Source organism: Aspergillus campestris, assembly GCF_002847485.1.
Source record: "Aspergillus campestris IBT 28561 chromosome Unknown P168scaffold_6, whole genome shotgun sequence".
In the NCBI taxonomy this organism is placed as follows: Eukaryota; Fungi; Ascomycota; class Eurotiomycetes; order Eurotiales; family Aspergillaceae; genus Aspergillus; species Aspergillus campestris.
The window spans coordinates 1220460-1238778 of NW_020194341.1; the positions used below are offsets into that span (position 1 = coordinate 1220460).

General features: G+C 48.1%; 8 protein-coding genes across 8 annotated transcripts; 4 read left to right on the top strand and 4 right to left on the bottom strand.

Annotated features, from left to right (window-relative positions):
• The first annotated feature begins 368 nt into the window (after nucleotides 1-368).
• Nucleotides 369-1599, top strand: P168DRAFT_269270 (germin family protein). The gene is made up of 3 exons (XM_024835127.1): nucleotides 369-825; nucleotides 875-1014; nucleotides 1071-1599. The coding sequence occupies exons 1-3, from the start codon at nucleotides 686-688 to the stop codon at nucleotides 1487-1489; spliced, it is 699 nt and encodes a 232-aa protein (XP_024692974.1). The 5' UTR covers nucleotides 369-685; the 3' UTR covers nucleotides 1490-1599.
• A 505-nt stretch (nucleotides 1600-2104) lies between these two features.
• Nucleotides 2105-3341, top strand: P168DRAFT_327341 (sterol desaturase family protein; the record flags this gene model as incomplete). Its single annotated transcript, XM_024841227.1, has 3 exons — nucleotides 2105-2609; nucleotides 2666-2732; nucleotides 2787-3341. The coding sequence occupies 3 exons, from the start codon at nucleotides 2105-2107 to the stop codon at nucleotides 3115-3117; spliced, it is 903 nt and encodes a 300-aa protein (XP_024692975.1). The 3' UTR covers nucleotides 3118-3341.
• Nucleotides 3342-5546: 2205 nt separating this feature from the next.
• Nucleotides 5547-6098, bottom strand: P168DRAFT_282013 (putative DRAP deaminase; the record flags this gene model as incomplete). Its single annotated transcript, XM_024835962.1, has 1 exon — nucleotides 5547-6098. The coding sequence occupies one exon, from the start codon at nucleotides 6096-6098 to the stop codon at nucleotides 5547-5549; it is 552 nt and encodes a 183-aa protein (XP_024692976.1).
• Nucleotides 6099-6414: 316 nt separating this feature from the next.
• P168DRAFT_343875 (oxidase ustYa family protein) lies at nucleotides 6415-8400 on the bottom strand (the record flags this gene model as incomplete). The annotated part of the gene is made up of 5 exons (XM_024841838.1): nucleotides 6415-6956; nucleotides 7031-7249; nucleotides 7307-7493; nucleotides 8052-8072; nucleotides 8338-8400. The coding sequence occupies 5 exons, from the start codon at nucleotides 8398-8400 to the stop codon at nucleotides 6541-6543; spliced, it is 906 nt and encodes a 301-aa protein (XP_024692977.1). The 3' UTR covers nucleotides 6415-6540.
• A 1019-nt stretch (nucleotides 8401-9419) lies between these two features.
• P168DRAFT_327342 (uncharacterized protein) lies at nucleotides 9420-10488 on the top strand. Its single transcript, XM_024841228.1, has 2 exons — nucleotides 9420-9594; nucleotides 9654-10488. Exons 1-2 carry the CDS (start codon nucleotides 9543-9545, stop codon nucleotides 10247-10249), a joined length of 648 nt encoding a protein of 215 aa, XP_024692978.1. The 5' UTR covers nucleotides 9420-9542; the 3' UTR covers nucleotides 10250-10488.
• An 809-nt stretch (nucleotides 10489-11297) lies between these two features.
• On the bottom strand, nucleotides 11298-13487 carry P168DRAFT_327343 (uncharacterized protein; the record flags this gene model as incomplete). Its single annotated transcript, XM_024841229.1, has 5 exons — nucleotides 11298-11582; nucleotides 11684-11853; nucleotides 11921-12033; nucleotides 12106-12406; nucleotides 13466-13487. The coding sequence occupies 5 exons, from the start codon at nucleotides 13485-13487 to the stop codon at nucleotides 11382-11384; spliced, it is 807 nt and encodes a 268-aa protein (XP_024692979.1). The 3' UTR covers nucleotides 11298-11381.
• Nucleotides 13488-13677: 190 nt separating this feature from the next.
• On the top strand, nucleotides 13678-15566 carry P168DRAFT_269274 (beta-lactamase family protein). The gene is made up of 2 exons (XM_024835128.1): nucleotides 13678-14098; nucleotides 14149-15566. The coding sequence occupies exons 1-2, from the start codon at nucleotides 13725-13727 to the stop codon at nucleotides 15293-15295; spliced, it is 1521 nt and encodes a 506-aa protein (XP_024692980.1). The 5' UTR covers nucleotides 13678-13724; the 3' UTR covers nucleotides 15296-15566.
• A 598-nt stretch (nucleotides 15567-16164) lies between these two features.
• P168DRAFT_282018 (uncharacterized protein) lies at nucleotides 16165-16898 on the bottom strand (the record flags this gene model as incomplete). Its single annotated transcript, XM_024835963.1, has 3 exons — nucleotides 16165-16221; nucleotides 16481-16763; nucleotides 16822-16898. 3 exons carry the CDS (start codon nucleotides 16896-16898, stop codon nucleotides 16165-16167), a joined length of 417 nt encoding a protein of 138 aa, XP_024692981.1.
• Between the last annotated feature and the right edge of the window lie 1421 nt (nucleotides 16899-18319).

The window sequence follows — 18319 nt, forward strand, 5'->3', positions numbered from 1 at the left end:
CTTCTGTAGACTTTGAAGTCTTTGGTGATCTGGAAATTGGAATGACCCATCATTGCCCGTAGCTTTTATACTCGAGTGGTCTCCTGGTGCGTCGAACGTGCTCACGTCATGTCCTATTTTGAATTTGTCATGCGAAGTCATACATCGCAAAAGTGAGGATACTCGGGTCCATTCCTACATACCATAAGGCATGAATGTCGTACTCGGGGAGTAGCCTAACATTGCATTGGTTACTGGAGATACGCTGTGGCAGGGTGGCTCATAGGGCTGAACTAGCCGCCAAGAGGCGCGTCGTATTACCAATACGCCAAAGTCCGCCACGCCAACCAATATGATGCCCTAAAGATATCCACTTCCTGATCTACGTACTCTGTGGTGTCATGCTCGGGCAGTTCATGCTCGCCGTCGTGTAAGCTGCTTGTCAGGCCCCATTGCGGCTGAGCAGAATGATCGGGTTGAGGATTTGATTTGGAATACCTCATTCTATTTCTGCCAGGTAGCGTCGGAATGGGGTTGCTCAAATACAAAGATGAAAAAGTCAGAAGATATATAAGGGCCTCGAAGGGCCGCCCTCTTCACTCATCAGTATTCAACAACGGCAAAAGCAAAGCAACACATCGACATCCCTAACTACTTTCAAAGTCTCGCACAAGAAACCTTTTGTAACTTAACTTCAATAGCCATCATGCTTCTCGAAACTTCCCTACACTCTCTGTTCGCGGTGATGGTCGCCGTCGCCCTGCCAGCAACGGCCGCACCTCAGCCGATCACCAAGAGCTCAACATCAGAACTCAGCTTGACGGCTAAACTCCGTCTCGCAGACAGGTAAGCCTCTAATTATGTCCGCTTCATAGCAGGATATCTGACTGCTTAGTGCGACCGAACGTTACAATCTCTTGCCCAAAGACGAGGACTTCGTCTTCAAGTTCTCAGAGAAAGAGCCCGTTGCCTCCACCCAGAACTTTCCCGCTCTAGTCGGTGTCGGTGCCTCCTTCAGCGTCGGTGATCTTCCAGGTACGTTGAAAACAATATCATCCTACACCTTGACAAGCACTAATGCATATAAACAGGATGCAGCATGTCCTTCCTCCACCTGCACCCTCGCGCCACCGAGCTCCTGACCGTCACCAAGGGACGCGTCCTAACCGAAATGGTACCCGAGGCTGTTGTCGACTCCAAGGGAAATCAACGCGTTATCCGCGCCGAGCTGAAGCCCGGCATGGTGACCGTCTTCCCGGCCGGTTCGTTCCACACGCAGGTGAACCCCGACTGTGACACTACCAATTTTGTCGCAGCGTTCAATAACGAGGAATTCTCGGTGGGCCTGGTTGCACAGCAGGCATTTGCGCTCGGCGATGATATTATTGCTGGCAATCTTGGGCAGAGCATTGCTGGGGAGGACATTGAGAAAGTGAGGAAGGCAATTCCTAAGAGTGCGGCCATCGAGGTTGAGAAATGTTTGGCGAAGTGCGGTAAGAAGAAGAACTAGGCTTGATGCGTGCGATATGCTACGATACGGATGGCTTGAATGGACTGTTTGATAGATTGGGGTGTCAACATGTGGAAGGGTGAGTTCGGGGTTGGTTATATAAATATTATGGTTACTTAGATTAACTATCTTGGAGCCTATAGGACCATACTAATACTGATATATATTTTTTTCTGTTTTGTTTTGATTTCTTTGCATTTGTTTATTTGTTGTTAATTATTTTGTATATTTTCAGCTACTGCACCAAAATACCAAATAGCATTTTAGTCGGGCTTGATACCTTTGATTGCCATCCCAACATGTACAATGTTTTCTTTTGGTTGGGTTAGACTTTTCTGTTTGCCTCAGGCCCCAATTTGGAGCGCACCGAAGCGTTCTAGATATCACCTAGTTAATTACCCCTGGACGCAAAATCTCCATAATCTCCACTCTGTTTTCCTGCACGAACCGGATCGGAAGTGCCCTGAAATAGTGGCGCCAAATGGGCACGGGACCGGACTATCAGATAGTCCGGCGCAGTTATCGCCCCTTAATACCTTCCACTCTAACGGCGCACCATCCTTGTGGAATTCTACTGTTATCGTCGCTCAATTGAATTGCAGCCCATCATCGCCAATGGATGTCGCTCTCGAGTTCCTCGATCCCCTCGTCCTGGACAAGGCCTATGCCTGGTTGCTGCCCTCCGACCCCTCCCTCGCGGACGCGACGTCGCGATGGCCGCGCGACAATATTTATCGGCAGATAACCTCGTTGCTGCTCCTCACGCAGCTCGGCGCAACATCCCTTTACTTCTTCTTCAGCGCACTTTCCTACTACTGCATATTTGACCGACGCCTCGAGTACCATCCGCGCTTCTTGCCCAATCAAATTCGCCAAGAGATCGTATCGTCGATGTCCGCCGTTCCTGTTATCAACATTCTGACTCTGCCCTGGTTCTTGGCTGAGGTCCGAGGGAAAAGTTTGCTGTACGGGTCGGTGAGCGACTATGGCTGGCCCTGGCTGTTGGTCTCGGCCGCGTTGTACATGGCTTTCAACGATATTGCCATCTACTGGATTCATCGCCTCGAGCATCACCCCAGCGTGTACAAGTACATTCACAAGCCGCACCACAAATGGATCGGTCCGTCTTACAAAATTCCTATGTCCTGGCTGGTTCCAATGCTGACAATTTCATAGTTCCCACGCCGTGGGCTGCCTTAGCGTTCCATCCGCTGGATGGGTACGTGCAGTCTCTGCCATACCAGTGAGTCCCCAATCCCTCGAGGGTTCCACGGCCATATTTACTAACCCTCCAAAGCATCTTCGTCTTCATGTGCCCCATGCAGCGCCACCTGTACATGATCCTCTTCGGCGCGGTCCAGATCTGGACCATCCTGATCCACGACGGCGACATGATCTCCGGCCACTGGACGGAAAAATTCCTCAACAGCCCCGCGCATCACACCCTCCACCACATGTACTTCACCGTCAACTACGGACAATACTTCACCTGGGCCGACACCTACTTCGGCTCGCACCGCGCCCCGCAGCCGGAGCTGGATCCGCTCCACGATGCTCTGAAGGTGATGCACGCGAAGGGGCTCGTCGACGAGCAGGGCAACCCCATTCAAAAGCCAAAGGGGGAGTAGAGAATTCTCCGCCCCGCCCATCGGGTACAAAGAGATCGATACCCGTGTAAAAAAATCTGTCGATGGATCGCCGCCCATCACAGTACATGCATATTTTTCTGTATATATATTGAACATCCGGTTGGAACCCGGTCTAATAATTACTAGTTGTCATGATTGACATGTCGCATATGGCGGGTGTCATGGTATTTTTATATACATAATGTTATTTTCAAAGTTTACCGTTACATGAGCCTTGTGTTCTAGCCTTTAGATTTAAACAGCCATCGCTGAGTTGAATAACGTCTTGCATGATTGTTCCTTGAAGAATACATACTCCGGGCACTACACTTTCTGGGAAGGACGAGCTGACATCTCTAGCCCAGGGCATACTTCTGCCTAATTTACTTTACTAGAATAGTGAATAGATCCAACAGCTGTTCACTGGGCTACTTGGAAGAAAAGCATAAATAATAAAAAATCCGCCCACTAGGTGCGATACGTCTCTACTCATCATAATGAGTTTGTTAGCTGCAGTGATCGTGTATAAAACCTTGTAGATTGCGTAGAAAAGTGCGTAGAAAAGTCAGATAGTAGTATAAGTGACCGCGATTCAGACTGGGACAAGAAGTGTGATGGTTGTCTGGTTGCAACGAGGGAGTAAAATTGAATGTTTTTGTGCTGAAGTTGCGGGTCTACAGATGATAAGCTGTCGTTCAGGCTGTGGCAAGTTGGCAACCAAATGCTGGTCTGTTGCTATTACACTTTCGTCTTAGCGTGCTAGTAACCCGTTGATCAGAAAGTGTAGTAGAGTGCACTGTTTGACTAGATTTCTCTAGTCAGACGCACTGAAGTCCGCTAGAAGAAAACCTGGTCGCGCCAGTAGGTCGTTCAGCATCGAGTGGCATTCACCAGGATCTAGTAGGAGCTAAGTAGGGTTCCTCGTAATGGGATTTCACACAGGTGCTTTTAGGGAGGAAATAAAGCTGATCATGGTTCAGACTTAGTGGCAGATCGTTCTGAGCCACAAAAAACTACCTAGACTGAGCCACAAACAGCTGTCAGCCCTTAGCTTGGATGATTATTGGTGGCAAGGGCCGTACCGTGCGCCCTGCAGCTAGATCCTAACCTAGGTGGACATCCCACATGCCTAATTAGGGCTGGAACTGCACCTGAACCACGGCGTATCGCTGGCAGACAAAGAAGGGGATACGAGGTCATGCTAACCACAGACTCTTATAGTTTAGCCGCTGACATGCCTGATCAATAAGAACCCATACAAAATATAAGTTATCGGCAGCATTTCCTACCCCTGGCAACTTCAGATTGGGAGAAGAACATGCTGTCTAGCCAGCGCATAACTATTCCTCAATATGCATAGTTTCCTTGTTTCCCTCATTTAATTCTTACCTACGGCATTGGAGTTTTTGTTTGGCCTTTACCAGAAAACTCCATAGAAAGCAAATCATCAAATTCCCGTCTCAGTGTCGCCAGCACAGTTACTACTCTCTGGGCTCATTAATTCACCCTTCAGCAACCGGCAAACCCCAAAACCCTCGACAAAACCGTTGAGTTAGACTACCAGATGTACCACGATCTTCCATTGGAATTGTATCTCGGGTGAGTCATTGAATAGTCGTCAACGTTGAATAAGCGGTTATCGATGCTTTCAGTGATAATCACATTATGGTCAACAGTCAATTGTCAGTGTCATTGAACTGACCTGGCGGTTAGCCGCCGAAGCTAAGCCTGAGACACTTGTAGACAATTGACCACTAATACCCGAAACTTGAGGTAGAAAGGTGACTGGCTGAGCCAGGATGGACCCCCGAGATCCTAATCTATTGGAAAAACATTTGTGGCAGCTAGGTGGGAGGTGGGTGGATGGCGCAAATACGTTAGGTATTGCAAATCCCCGGCCTCATGAACCGGTGAGGTCCCATCCATGGTTAGTCTACTAATGAGATACGCCAGAGAATCGACTATCAAATGAAAATGCACGAAGTAAGTGTCTAGACAACGTGAACTTCGGTCATTGGAATCTGTCTAGAAAGCAGAACATTGCCGCAATCCAACACGCTCCCAGAGAATTGGTTGTTCTCATGAATCTAGATTATGACAAGATGTTTAGGTAGAATCTTCTTTACCGCTTGAATAGCCCTAATGGAAGTACCGAGTTCCAGAGAGGCGCAGCTTGCACGTTGGCAGAGCAAGTTTTCGTTATATTGAGATTGTATGTCGTTTAACGAAGCGGCCATCCAGCTGGGCACTCTAGAAAATCGAAAGGGTACCCGGCACTGTTGGTGGCCTTCAATAGTTCATCAGCGCCGCAAGCCTCCCGCACGATGTTCCTAAACTATACGACTCAAGGTATTCATCCTTGTTTCTCAGCAACAAGAACAATAGCACATTCTGTGAACCAAAGCCGCTGGGAATGCTCTTAAGATTTTTCAGTGGCGGGTGTTCTTTTTGTGCCCCGCAGTCGATACCTCAACGATGCGGTCCTCCATCCCTTCCACGACCCTCACCACGATGCCTACATCCTCCAGTCTTTTCCTACCAGTGTTTTGGCGAATAAAAGTGTCCGGTTCACTAATTCCGACATAGACCGCTTTGATGGCGCCTGCAAGCGCTACAATCCTTTCCACACAGGTTCGATTCCCGCTGAGCCTCTCATTGCAGGGCTCCATGGTGGTATAGAGAACCGTGTTCTTCGGTAGAACCGCCCCAATCTTCTCTTCGGGCACGTGGTGAGCCTCGGCTACTTTGATGAAGCAACAGTGTTCCGCGTGGGTATTCTCCGGATCCCCGGGTCTATCGCCTGGAAATTCCAGGGAATATCCGGTTGATAGGATTTCACCGCTGTCCCCATCGACCAGCACCGCGCCGACGCAGAATTTTGTGGACGCTGGAGCGGAAAGGCGAGCTTGTTGAAGGGCATATTCCATGTATCCTTGGTGGTCCCCTGGCGCAACCGTCACGTGTGGTTGTTTCGACGTCATGGTCGTCATAGGTTGTTGGTCGGGAGAATCCACGGATAGGTCGAGATGCGGTTGAAGGAGAGGATTTAGTTGTCAGAAAGGATTGCAGATGTCACCAAAATGAGCCCGTTATGTTCCCCTCGAGGAGTTTTATCCAAGTAAGTTAGCTCTTCACTGGTTACGAGATGGGTAGCTCTGCCGAGCTATATTTACGCTTCGACCTGCAACTAGCCCCGCACCAGCATCAGAAGCGCAGGGGTCATTAAACAGTGAATTCTGTGAACAATTGGCGTGTACTTTCCCCTCCACGTGAATCCAACATATACTGTATCCGTGATGCAATTTGGCCCGAGCATACATTAGCTCCAAGTTGTCAATTTCCACCTGCAATTAAATCCTCAAAAAATCGGAGAGAACAGGTGTCTATTACAACTCAGAAACACAACCACAATGAAGTCAGCTCTTAAAGCTCATCCTCCCAGAGCTCCTCCATTCCCAGTGGTCCATGCATGAATTTCCCCGGGTCAGTTGGTCGAGGAAGCCGTTTCCCGGTGGAGTTAACCCTGTTCTCATTCTGCCATTGCAGCCACTGCTCGTGGAATATACACTGTCTTTCAGGCGTGAAGTCTGTAGCAGGGATATTCCAGCCGTCCATCCAGTTGAACGTCAGTCCATTGTACGAAGGTTGGCACCGGAGATCTTGTACAAGGACATAGAGGCAGTGGGACAGGTGGATACGGTCCAGCTTGGGGGTATCCTCGAACCGTTTATATGTTTTGCCGTAAAATTGGTCGAAATACGCGTATTGGCGGACGAAGTTCAAGCAGTGGATGTTGTGCTGCATTTCCGTTTGCCATATATAGGCGTCGTCGCCGTATCCTGGGTCGGATGACGGGTGTTAGCTTGTAGCCAGAAAAATTTGGAGAATGGTAGGTAGTCGGGAAGCAGCTTACCCCAGTCTTCTGGGAGTTTGACCACCTTTTCCGGGTTTTTATTCATCTTGATGACTTCCTCACGGGTCATCACCATAGGCCCAAGCCGTGATATACGATCCCATTCAGCGTTGGATTCCGGATTGGGTTCCGCACGAAGAAGGTCGTGTGTCACGTCAAATAGATAGCCATCCACCGTGTATTTGTGTAGTGGAAGCTCCATACGGGCTAGTATGGGCGCTGTTGGCAAATCAAAAGTAAGTCATCTAACACAGGTATGAATGTGAAGGAGCATACAGTAGGCATTGACATCTTTGAACACTGCGTTTGCAGTCAACGGTCGGTGGGTAATTGTGTAGGCATGTAATAATATTGCGAGGGATATGAAGAACACAACAATATTGGTCGTTAGAAATGTCCATCTTATATGACGGTTATATCCTCGGTTATGAACATGGGGAGTCTCAGTCGCATCGTCAGAGTCCTACATAACCCACGTATTAGAATTTCCTATTGAACGACGTGGAAGGGTCACTCAACGGAATGCAGCAGGGAATATTTTGATTCTCCAGTATTTTTGGTGGCCATGATCTCGTCAATCGAGTACACATTCAGGGGTCCTTGGGGTGTCTCTGGAAGGTGCACAAGGTCAGAATTGGACTCTGGCCATCCCAGAGATCGAGAGATATAGAACCAAAGAAGGAGAACAAGCCTAGAAGAGCTGGGTGGTCTATGTCGTCCTACCTTATGTTGAGACATAATAGGGAAACTTTCCACGTCATGATGCATTCAGGTATGTCTTCCATTTGCCGAGGAGACGGTGTTGGCAGGGTTGATTAGAGAACTAAACTAGGGGGGTGTGTCCCTCGCATTGTCACTAATTGTTGTACTTAGTATCCCGCGACTCCACATTGCGACGGCTGCACGAGCTGGTCAGTGGCCTTGAAAACCAAATGACTGCTTATTGGTGTTGGCGTTGCCGGTGATACGCGTCTGTCAACATGGTTGAACCCTACTGTCACGATTTCTGCGCGCACCTTACCTTTAGCAGTTCACCGACAATCTGCACATTGAGCAGTATATATTGGCAGTTTTGAGATTCAATCCCTACCGACAAATGCCGCATTCTTGACCGTCTGGCAGGCCTTGGTATGCTAGGCAGCTTGACTATACAGGATACCTACATCCATTCACAAAGTGAGGGAGTACATGTAGATCGAGGATAAGAGCTCGAGCATTTTATTGGTCACCAGCTAATAGGGACGTGGGCTAACTATACTGGGGATGGCAAGCGCATACACCTGCAGCCAGCCGTGAGTGCCACCTACTCTGTTGATCTGTGGCATCGCTCGGCTATAAGCCCGATCTCCCCACCCAAAGCAAGGACTCATTATTTGAAGATTACAGGGATAACCTCACCGACAGCATCCCTATGGGAGCCTTATATCCACGGTCTCTTGTACTACCTATCGACACTCAAAAATTGTAAGATCGACATGTTTATCTCAACTTCACGTCGCTAAAGTACGTAATATCTCGCTGTTGTCTCCCAAAGCTGCTCATAGAGGCCCCCGCACCCCTTATTTAAGATCGTCTCGCTGCAGCTGTGGTATTTCTAAGCCTTGAACCATCTCAGTGTCCACCTGTTCGCACGCCCCGAACTAGGGATGTGGGCAGCGGTCTGTGCAACGGGCCCTTGTAGGCTGCTCGTGATAATCATACACACAAGCGTCTAGAATGTGTTTGTGACGCGAATAGACATACACCCTCTTGTGTAAGGCGGAAGAACCCCCTTGCTCCTGGTATCCCGGCTCATGATATGCAAGCCACACAGCACGATCGACATCTTCGGAACATAATGAACAGTTTTTTCTTGATATCATGGTCATACCATTGTCCATTGACTCTTAGACACTGCACCACGAATGGCATTTTGGTCGGGCTTGATATGACCAATATCCCTGGCATTTACCCCATTTATTAGATAAGCTTGGGAAGGGTCATCAGCCCTTCCAATCTCCAGGATTGATAGGCTACAGCACATTCATGTGTGTGAGTACACTGTAAGTTGAGAACAAAGAGATTCAATCCTTGCCTGGAACATTCCACTATCGTGGAACCACACCATCTGTGGACACGGCGCACTGAAGCCAATCCCCTTGCCGATAGCGAGCGCTACTTGTGCCTACACCGACTAGCAACAGAAGATTATGAGCTTGATATAAGCAAGGGAAGATAAGAATCGGTGCAAGGTAGGCACAAACTATGACGCAAAGCCAGGACTAGTAATGAGTGTTCCGGATGCCATTGTGACTAAGAAGATTCAGTAATCTACCCTACCCGTACTATAGAACCCCAAGTATGTCTACATAACCACCCCCATACCCCTTAGGAGTAGACAAGACTACCTTGTAAATCAAGCAGTTACACCTACTAACATCAAACTTGTTCACTGAAATCTACCTTGACAACCTCTTCTTTCTCCCAATTCGTAAACGTTCAACCTTCCCCGAGATTCCTTGCAGTCGTCAATATGAAGGTCTTTGCTTTCCTATCCGCTACTCTGCCGTTGATGGTTCTCGCTGGTATGTATTTTGCCTTTTGAAATCTTTTCTTCAAAACTGTTTATTCACTGATTCCACAGCTCCTACGACCGACCACCCGGAGTGGCCCTCGAACAATGCTGTTCGCCCCGGCGAGACCCCAAATGCCGAATCCGAAAACAAGGAGTTTATGTACTGGCGTCGTGGGGAGAACCACCCAGAGTGGCCCTCGAACAATGCTGTTCGCCCCGGCGAGACCCCAAATGCCGAATCCGAAAACAAGGAGTTTATGTACTGGCGTCGTGGGGAGAACCACCCGGAGTGGCCCTCAAACAATGCTGTTCGCCCCGGCGAGACCCCAAATGCCGAATCTGAAAACAAGGAGTTCCTCTACTGGCGTCGTGGAGAGAACCACCCAGAGTGGCCCTCGAACAATGCTGTCCGTCCCGGCGAGACCCCAAATGCCGAATCTGAAAACAAGGAGTTCCTCTACTGGCGTCGTGGGGAGAACCACCCAGAGTGGCCCTCGAACAATGCTGTTCGCCCCGGCGAGACCCCAAATGCCGAATCCGAAAACAAGGAGTTTATGTACTGGCGTCGTGGGGAGAACCACCCGGAGTGGCCCTCAAACAATGCTGTTCGCCCCGGCGAGACCCCAAACGCCGAATCTGAAAACAAGGAGTTTCTTTACTGGTAAATCGGTACAGCCTACAATGGCGGGCTGGAAAGCCTTGTAATTGTTCCGCTGTAATGGCGGGATCATATTCTAGGGAAAAGAGACATATGATGGTGGTATGCAATCCTGAGGCAACAGTTTTTGCACGAAGAAATGAGGCTTTCCCACGAATTTATTTGAGTTTGGTTGATTCAATTGGTTTATCACTCCATAGTCGCTCGTTATATTTAGGTATCTATAATATTACAATGGAGTTAAAGTTTTGGCTCGACCCATGGTTTTGAATCATTCCCTTTTTGTCGAACTCTACACGTGAGATCACACAAGCTGCTTCTCAGTCAAGATAGCGAGACAAATAAAAGGGGCAAAGCTCACCCCCGTGTGTTAGTTAGTCTCCAAGGATTAGTTTCGTACCAATCTATACCGTACCCTTGCCTCACCGTCAAGATATCATCATGTCCTTCTTACCTAGTCAGCCCCTTGTCTATAGCGTATAGACCTTTAGTATAAGTCAGTTGCCCCCTCACGAATTGAGTCTTATAATTCAGATAAGGTCCTGAAATGCTTCGACTACATAATAGCTATGCTTGGCCCCTCTTTGAGGTAAGGGGGGGGTCTTTCATAACCTCCTTTATTCTAGCTATGCGGCATATGTCTTGTATGAATTCATGAATTATAACCAGCTACTCTGAAAACTTTAGATCCTTTAAAACATGCTTCACTAGTATAATCAAGTAGAATATTTAGGATCATACTAGCATAAGATATCGTAATAATGAGCCTAATAACCTAGTTTACTTGATATAATGGAGGATTGTGTGGTTGGGAATAGCTTCAAGTCTAATAGGTGCGATTGAAATTGATGAGGTGGGTGGATACCAACCTTAATTGTACAACAACAGTCGAAGACCATTCCAATGTCTAAACATACTTCGTGTGAAATCGTTAGGAATAGACATCCGGTCTCTACTTACCATAAAAAGGGACACTATGGAATGGAAAATGGTGTTGGAGAGGGCCGACGCTGTTTGAATGTAGATGTGGTCTGGGAGAAATTCTCCACAAAAAGCTTGTATTCACCAAGTATGGCTCTTCTCCGTCTCAAATGTGCATTTAGACTAGCACTGTTTACAGGAAATGATACCGCAAACTACTAAGTGTTCCTGTAATGCTTCAAGCCCTTACCCGTGGCCCGCCTAAGCCTGTTTTTAATTTCTCTCCACCAACGGGTGACTGAGAAGGATGCCGGCGCTGTTACGCATAATAATTTCGTTGGTTGGCTCAATCTTTTGGCATCCATGCAAGCATAAAGAGCCCTGACATGCTGGGGCCCGACGAGAGAGACCATCATAACCTAGCCCAGCAAGATGATCAAGTCAGTACAGATCCGTGACCGTAAGTGACAGGTAGACAGGCCGCAGAACTCTCAGGTTTGAAAAACAGATCGCAACATACCGGAAACCTCTTCTCGTCCTTAAACGCCAATTTGTCTTCGCAATCCGGCTCAGGCTCACCGTTTTGCGACTGCTCCGCGTCGCCCACCAGTATAGCGTCTTCGTCGAATGTAGCCGGCTGATACGCTCGGCAGCGCATGGCCGTGACAATGGAATGTAAGCTCACCCATACTTATCGTGTCCGCGTGGCCATTGCAAGCCTGCGCGCCTAGCAGAATCAGGTGAGGATAAAAAGTACCGCCATTGGGATTCTTCTTGCCGTACTCATAGATGCGCGTTTCCCATCTGATGTTGAAGAATCCGCGGTACCTCTGGAACCCGCGCGTTTCCGCGTTCAACGCATGCGGGGTTCTAAACGCGCATGTCAGAAAGGAGTCAGAACAGCCAAGAGCGGGCTCGCCTGTTGAAAGAAATTTAACATACCCAACGCCTTGAATGCCGCAGAATGTGGCAAGGTTTGGGCAACCAGTTGGGAAGCAACGGAGGTATCCGTCCATTGCCCAATCCTCAATGTATTGCGAGAGAGATACTCCGCGATGAAAGAAGATCCCCTCGTCATCCAAAATCTTCTTCACCTGAGTCGCAGGCGAGGGGTCATCTTCAGGGACACCTGCCTCCGTTGGACGCGTGAAAAAATCGTCATCAAAATCGATGGGGTGCTCGGTGATGATGTTTTGGGGGCGGAGGAGGAAAAGAACGGGCGGGTTCTTGTTCAAGTTCTCCGCTGAGGTAGAAGGGATCGGGAATTAGAGTAATATTGTTATCGGTGAGAAACTCCGAGGATACAACATTATCGCTCAGAAGACGCCGATCCATACTCCGATCAGTCAGGGAAGCCCAGAGGCTGTGCAACCTGTGACGAAAGGCCGCGCTAGTCAAATTGATCACCAACGGCAGGGTTGTCAGGGAACAAGATGTTAGCGTAGCTATAGACGGGACGTTTGAATGGGATAGGACGAGAAATGAAGAGAAGCGAGACAAAACCTTGGTAGGTGGTTATAAGCTTCATGAGCGGAACAGAGTCCCGGGACCTCGCCGGTTAACACTACTGCGCCGACAATAGGGTCGACTATTTCCCCGGTTGACAATGGTAACTAACTTGTGCTATAGATTGCAACAATGCGCACCGGCCTTGTTCAGTGTTACTGCATCATGACTCAATATCAGGGCTATTGTCCCCCGAAACTCGCAGAATATAGACTTTCTATGTAATGATACCATGGCACCTTCCACTAGATTTGATATCCAGTGCTGCGGGTGCTATTGTAAGATAATTTGGACATTTTCGTGACCTGAGTCCAGCTCCGTGAATTGACAATACGCAGTGAGTAGATGACTCGCCGTTGCCTTAGTAGACTTTATAGAGTAGGGGATCAGAATAGTATAAAGTAAATGCTATTGAGTCAGCTAAGTTCTCCCGTTCAGAGTTTCCAGCCTTCCCGGTTTTCTTGGATTCGGAGTTGTCAATGCTTGATATTCAATATAGGTAGACTCACCATGACACTAGTAACTGATTCAGACTACAGTTCGATGACTGCGCCACCCCTCTCCATCCGCGTCAACTTCCATAAGGCTTGATTTCATGCAGTGGATCATTATATCTATTCACCGCATTTTTTGTTAATCACTGAATGTGGATATGGGTAGGGATGGTTGAGTATAGATTACAGATTATTGTTCAAACTCAAGGCCAGGCACCTGGAGTCGAACAGATATACCATCGCAAATTCTTTGCAACAGATGCTAAATCAAGACCATTTTAGAAATACGATTACTATGTTACCAGGCAACTCCGAGTCGTACATCTTTGCAGCATTGAGCTAGATACATTGGGGTATGCAGTTCAGCTTCCATCAGCTTACCCGCCGGTCAGACGGTTATGACTCACGTAGGCAGCAAGGATTCGAGGCGTTGGCGGGGACCCGAAATAGAAATACCACGCGAAAAAATAAAGGTATCACAGTCTATCTTATATATGGCCATATGGTCATAACAGCTGAGCGGAGTCACTTTATCTTTCATCTCACATCGTGAGAATATCAATGGTAATGGATCACCTCAGTTCGGCAGGGTTCCCCTCCCACGTGGAGGATCTGATGAAGGAGCATCATGTCCCTGGCTTGGCAATTGCAATTGTCCAAAACGACACAATAACGTCTGTTGCATACGGACACGCTTCGCTCTCCCCGTCGACTCCCTGCACACCAGACACCTTATTTGACATCGCGTCCGCCTCCAAATCCATGACCGCTGCGTCCGTCGGACTGCTGGTAGACAACAACGATGAGTACCCCGAGGTGCAGTACGACGCCACCATGTCGAGTCTACTTCCAGACGACTTCGTGATGTCCGAGGAGCAGCACACCAAAGGCGTTACTGTCGAAGACATACTTAGCCACCGGACCGGCATGGCTCCGTAAGGACACTTCCGCCCACAATGGTACGAACCCCCGCTGACAGACTCAGACACGACCTTTCCTACCTGGGCCCGCGAGCGAGTGAGCCCGACAATGCACGATCTGTTACAAGAAACCTGCGCAATCTGGCTGTAGGCGCTCCCATTCGATCAAAATACATGTACTGTAACATGATGTATACCGTCGCGACGCACTTAGTCGAAAGCAAAACCGGTATCTCTTTCTCCGACTTCCTCGAGAAATATTTCTTCGGTCCTCTTAATATGCACTCGACATCGCTCCAGCCTAAGCTTGCCCGAGCCAAGGGCTTCAGCGACCGCATTGCAACCGGATACTCGTATAAAGAAGAACAAAACATCTACCACGGCTTCCAAACCCCCGACTGCCCCGAGGGTCAAGGCGCCGGATCCATTATCACGAGCGTCAACGACTATATCAAATGGGTCAAAGCGGTCATGAACCAAGAGAGTCCCATCACTGACAGCGTCTACAAAGGCCTCATCAAGGCACGGACCTTCCAAAATCCCAACTTTGAAGGATTGGCCCCGATGACTTCTCCTGTGACATATGCCGCCGGCTGGGAAATCTTCTTCTACAGAGGTTACATGGTAGTTGGCCACGACGGTGCCGTGCCAGGATTTGGCAGCCGACACTTCTTCCTCCCTGACGTCAAATTCGGCGCCGTCATCCTTGGAAACTCCGAAGGGGCAGGGGTAGTTGCGGCCGTTGTGGCTCGAGAGCTAATCGATGAAGTCCTCAACGTACCTAAGCCAGAACGCCCCGACTGGAACGAAATCGAACGTGGGGATCCTCCATTCAGCAGCGAGGATTATGAAAAACTGCGACAAAGTACTTGTCCTGGTATTGGGGACTCGGAGCCCCAGAAACTACCGCTCGTTGCCTACGTCGGCGACTACTGGAATCCTGGATACCGCAAGATGACTGTTGAAACAGTGGATGATTCTTTGTTCATCAATTCAATGGACAGGTCTTTTGGCTCCACATTCACGCTGGACCATGTCTGCCATCAAACTCAATATATAGCGCATCTCATCGATGATTTGGGAGGGGTCGATGAGCCTGTCAAGGTCGAATTTGTGCTCGAAAACGATGTGGCTGTTAGAATGGGATTACACCTAGAGCCTGAGCTCAAACAGATGATTTGGTTTGATAGAGTGACAGCTATCCCTAACTGAGCTATGTGATCTTGAGATGATGATCAGTTTAATAAGGTGGAGAGGTGGTTCAGGAGTCGCGCAAATTATCAGGCCATATCCTATATATGCTGCTCAATTAAATACTTCAAGGGCGCGTTGAACTTTGGCATGTTGCAGATTTCGGCGGTAGAAAGGTTGAAGAAGACATTATCATAGCACCTGACCATAAGAGCCACAGTTCAGTACATTTCTCAACCAGCCTTTTGAAGTCCTCCACGCTTACCATCCCCCCACCAAAATTCGATTTCATCCTCCTTTGCCACCTATTCTGGACAAAAGTTTGAAGCCACAGAGCTCGGGGCTATAGAACTGGCAAGTCCGCCTTTATTCATCTTGTTCATGTACTCTGTGCAGAGGTCTGTGTGGCACTGACGGTAGACACTGCCTCTGTCCGGTTGCCCCTTCCCAGAATCAATATCTTCTGAGTTTTATACCCCCTGGATTTTCATGTCAATCAGCAATCACGACCGGGAGCTTATAAGACGCTTCAATTTTTGACTCCTCGTGCAGACCACAGAAGGAATCAAACCCTAGACGGGTTTTGTTAAAGGAAAAATTTCGGCGAGACGGGTCAAGTTCTATACCCGACTAATTCTTCCTCTTATATTTAATACATAGCACATTCGTATATTAAATCAAATGTTTTGCGTCTCAAACATTCTCCTGTCAAGCCGCTAAGCATTCCGAGGGCTAATGTGATCACGCAACCGACCTACGTATGTATGACTGATCGTTATCAACCCATGTGGTCATTCTAGGCTCTCATACTTTCTATGGAGTGTTGAGGAGATGGCAGGGATCTCCAACCGGGGCTAGACTTTAAGCTGTGGTGCCCGAGGATACAGTCTTCATGAGATAGAAGTGGTATGTATCTTCTTGTCCTCCGCATAGGGTCGAGCAAGATTCTACAGACCCATTATAGCAGTTGTCAAAGCAGCAAAAAACAGAATACTTGACTATGATTGTAAAACTGTAGAAAGACTCAAAGTATATAGGATAGCTATAAAGCCTCAAACTGATTAAACAGCCCCCCATTAACGCGCTAAGAGCTCTTCGAGTCCCTCTAAGTTCTCTTGCGAACGCTAAACCACTCGAGAGGCGTCTGAAAAGAAAAATGTCAGCCCCTGCTCCAAGCAAGCACATCAGAATATAGATCAAACTCACATCCGAAGGGACAACAGTGCAACCATCCGTGTAGATCTTATTAATCTGTGTGTCCTTCTCACAGCCCCCATGCCCGTAAATCTCCAGCTCCATGTCATTCCCCTCAAACCCTCTCATCACGAGCAAGTGGTTGTCGTAATCCCAGTCAGCGGGGGGGAGCCACGCCTCACAGTTTTTGCTCTCGTCCTTGTCGCCGAACATGACAACATTGTCACTATGATGATCGTAGAATTCCTTACTCTCTAGGTCTGTTGGGCAAGTACGGTTGAAGCCGTAAACCTCCCTAATTGAAGTGTTAGCGAGGATAATCATGATTCATGGGCGATGTCTTGAAGTCTTACCAGTCCCAGAGACTGCCGGGGAGCTCCTTGGCCATTGTCGTAGCGGCGAAGAGGAGTGCAATGCTGGTGAGACGCATGTTGGATTGTTGAATTGTGTGGTGATGGAAGTAATAGTGGTTGAAGTAGTTATCTAGGTGGTGCAAGTGAGGATGTGCTGGATTAAGGAAGCTTGAAGGGGAGGGAGCTCCTATTTATCTTCCAGATCTTGCATACTGCCTTGGTTTCAAGACGCTTTGACTTTGAAACTCACTGCTCTCAGCGGAGCATGGATTACACCATGCATCCCGACTATACCTGAAGAAGTAACAAAATGACAATATCTCGTGGAACGCCTTGAAGTGATCCTGCATGATATAAATAGCCTTATTGTACAGATCCCCCTTCCCGAACTAGAAATAACTGACACTATTCACAGTCGATCATCAGATGATGATCTCATCTCATCTTCTTAGCTACTACCTTGGTTTATCTGTAAGATAAGTTAGCGTATAGGGTTGACAGCTCATCCTATATATAGAGCGTTTTCATTGAACGTTCCCGATCAAGTCTGTTTGGAATACATCAGCTTTCCTAATGCAGTCAAGCCTGACACTCTCCACAAGACCAGATCTGACAATAAACTCATCAGAGAATCTTCCTGATTGCTGGATTATTCCCTGCAAAGAAAGCTAAGGTGATCGCAGGAGCGGGCGCAGTCGCCCCACATACGACATTTAACCGTTATCATTCAGCTCCCCTGTTTAGCCTCTCTTCACAAAGCCCCGCCTTTCCCAACCTGGTAAAATCGGTGCTCGTCATAGGATAAAATTAGAGCATGATCTTATGTAGATCCTCTTCCTGGCGACTAGTTAGTTGCTCTTTTGGGTAAATAGATCGCTGGCTTGGCTGTAGTTTACCCCACATTTGGAGCTTGTCGATCAACTTCCCCAATTGAGCTTCATGGGGCCAAGATGTCCACCATGATGGCCAGTGCACTTTTCTCATTTAGTCTTGCTTGATACTATCAACCAGGTAAATGAATCGTGATTGATACAGGGATTGTGCTCTTTGTTAGATATTCTCGCTTCCTGCTTGGTCATTATGGAGCCAACAACAAAATTTAAACGGAGGTGCGGTAGCATCGACCAATTCCGCTATACGATGAAGAGCAAGCACTGGATATTGTTGAGTCATGGAATAAAAAATACGAGCCGAAAGCTACTGCGTCCAGAAACCTTTCGAAAGTTCAAGATTCCTGTATCGGGATGTCGATCTCCACCCTTTTCAGCCTTATATTGTGCTTCCGGTGGATCCTGCGCTTATTTTTTGTATACCATTGGTACTCACGTTCTTCTCCAGTCCAGGTTAGATCCACGTCATGATTAGTCTCCGTTGAATACGAGAAGGTTCAGCCACCGGTGGTGCTATTCATGGGTTTTACTATCTCGTGGGAGGCCTAGGGCAGACTGCAACGAGCTATGGGTTCGCCACCCTGAAAGCATAGCATTGCACGAAGGGA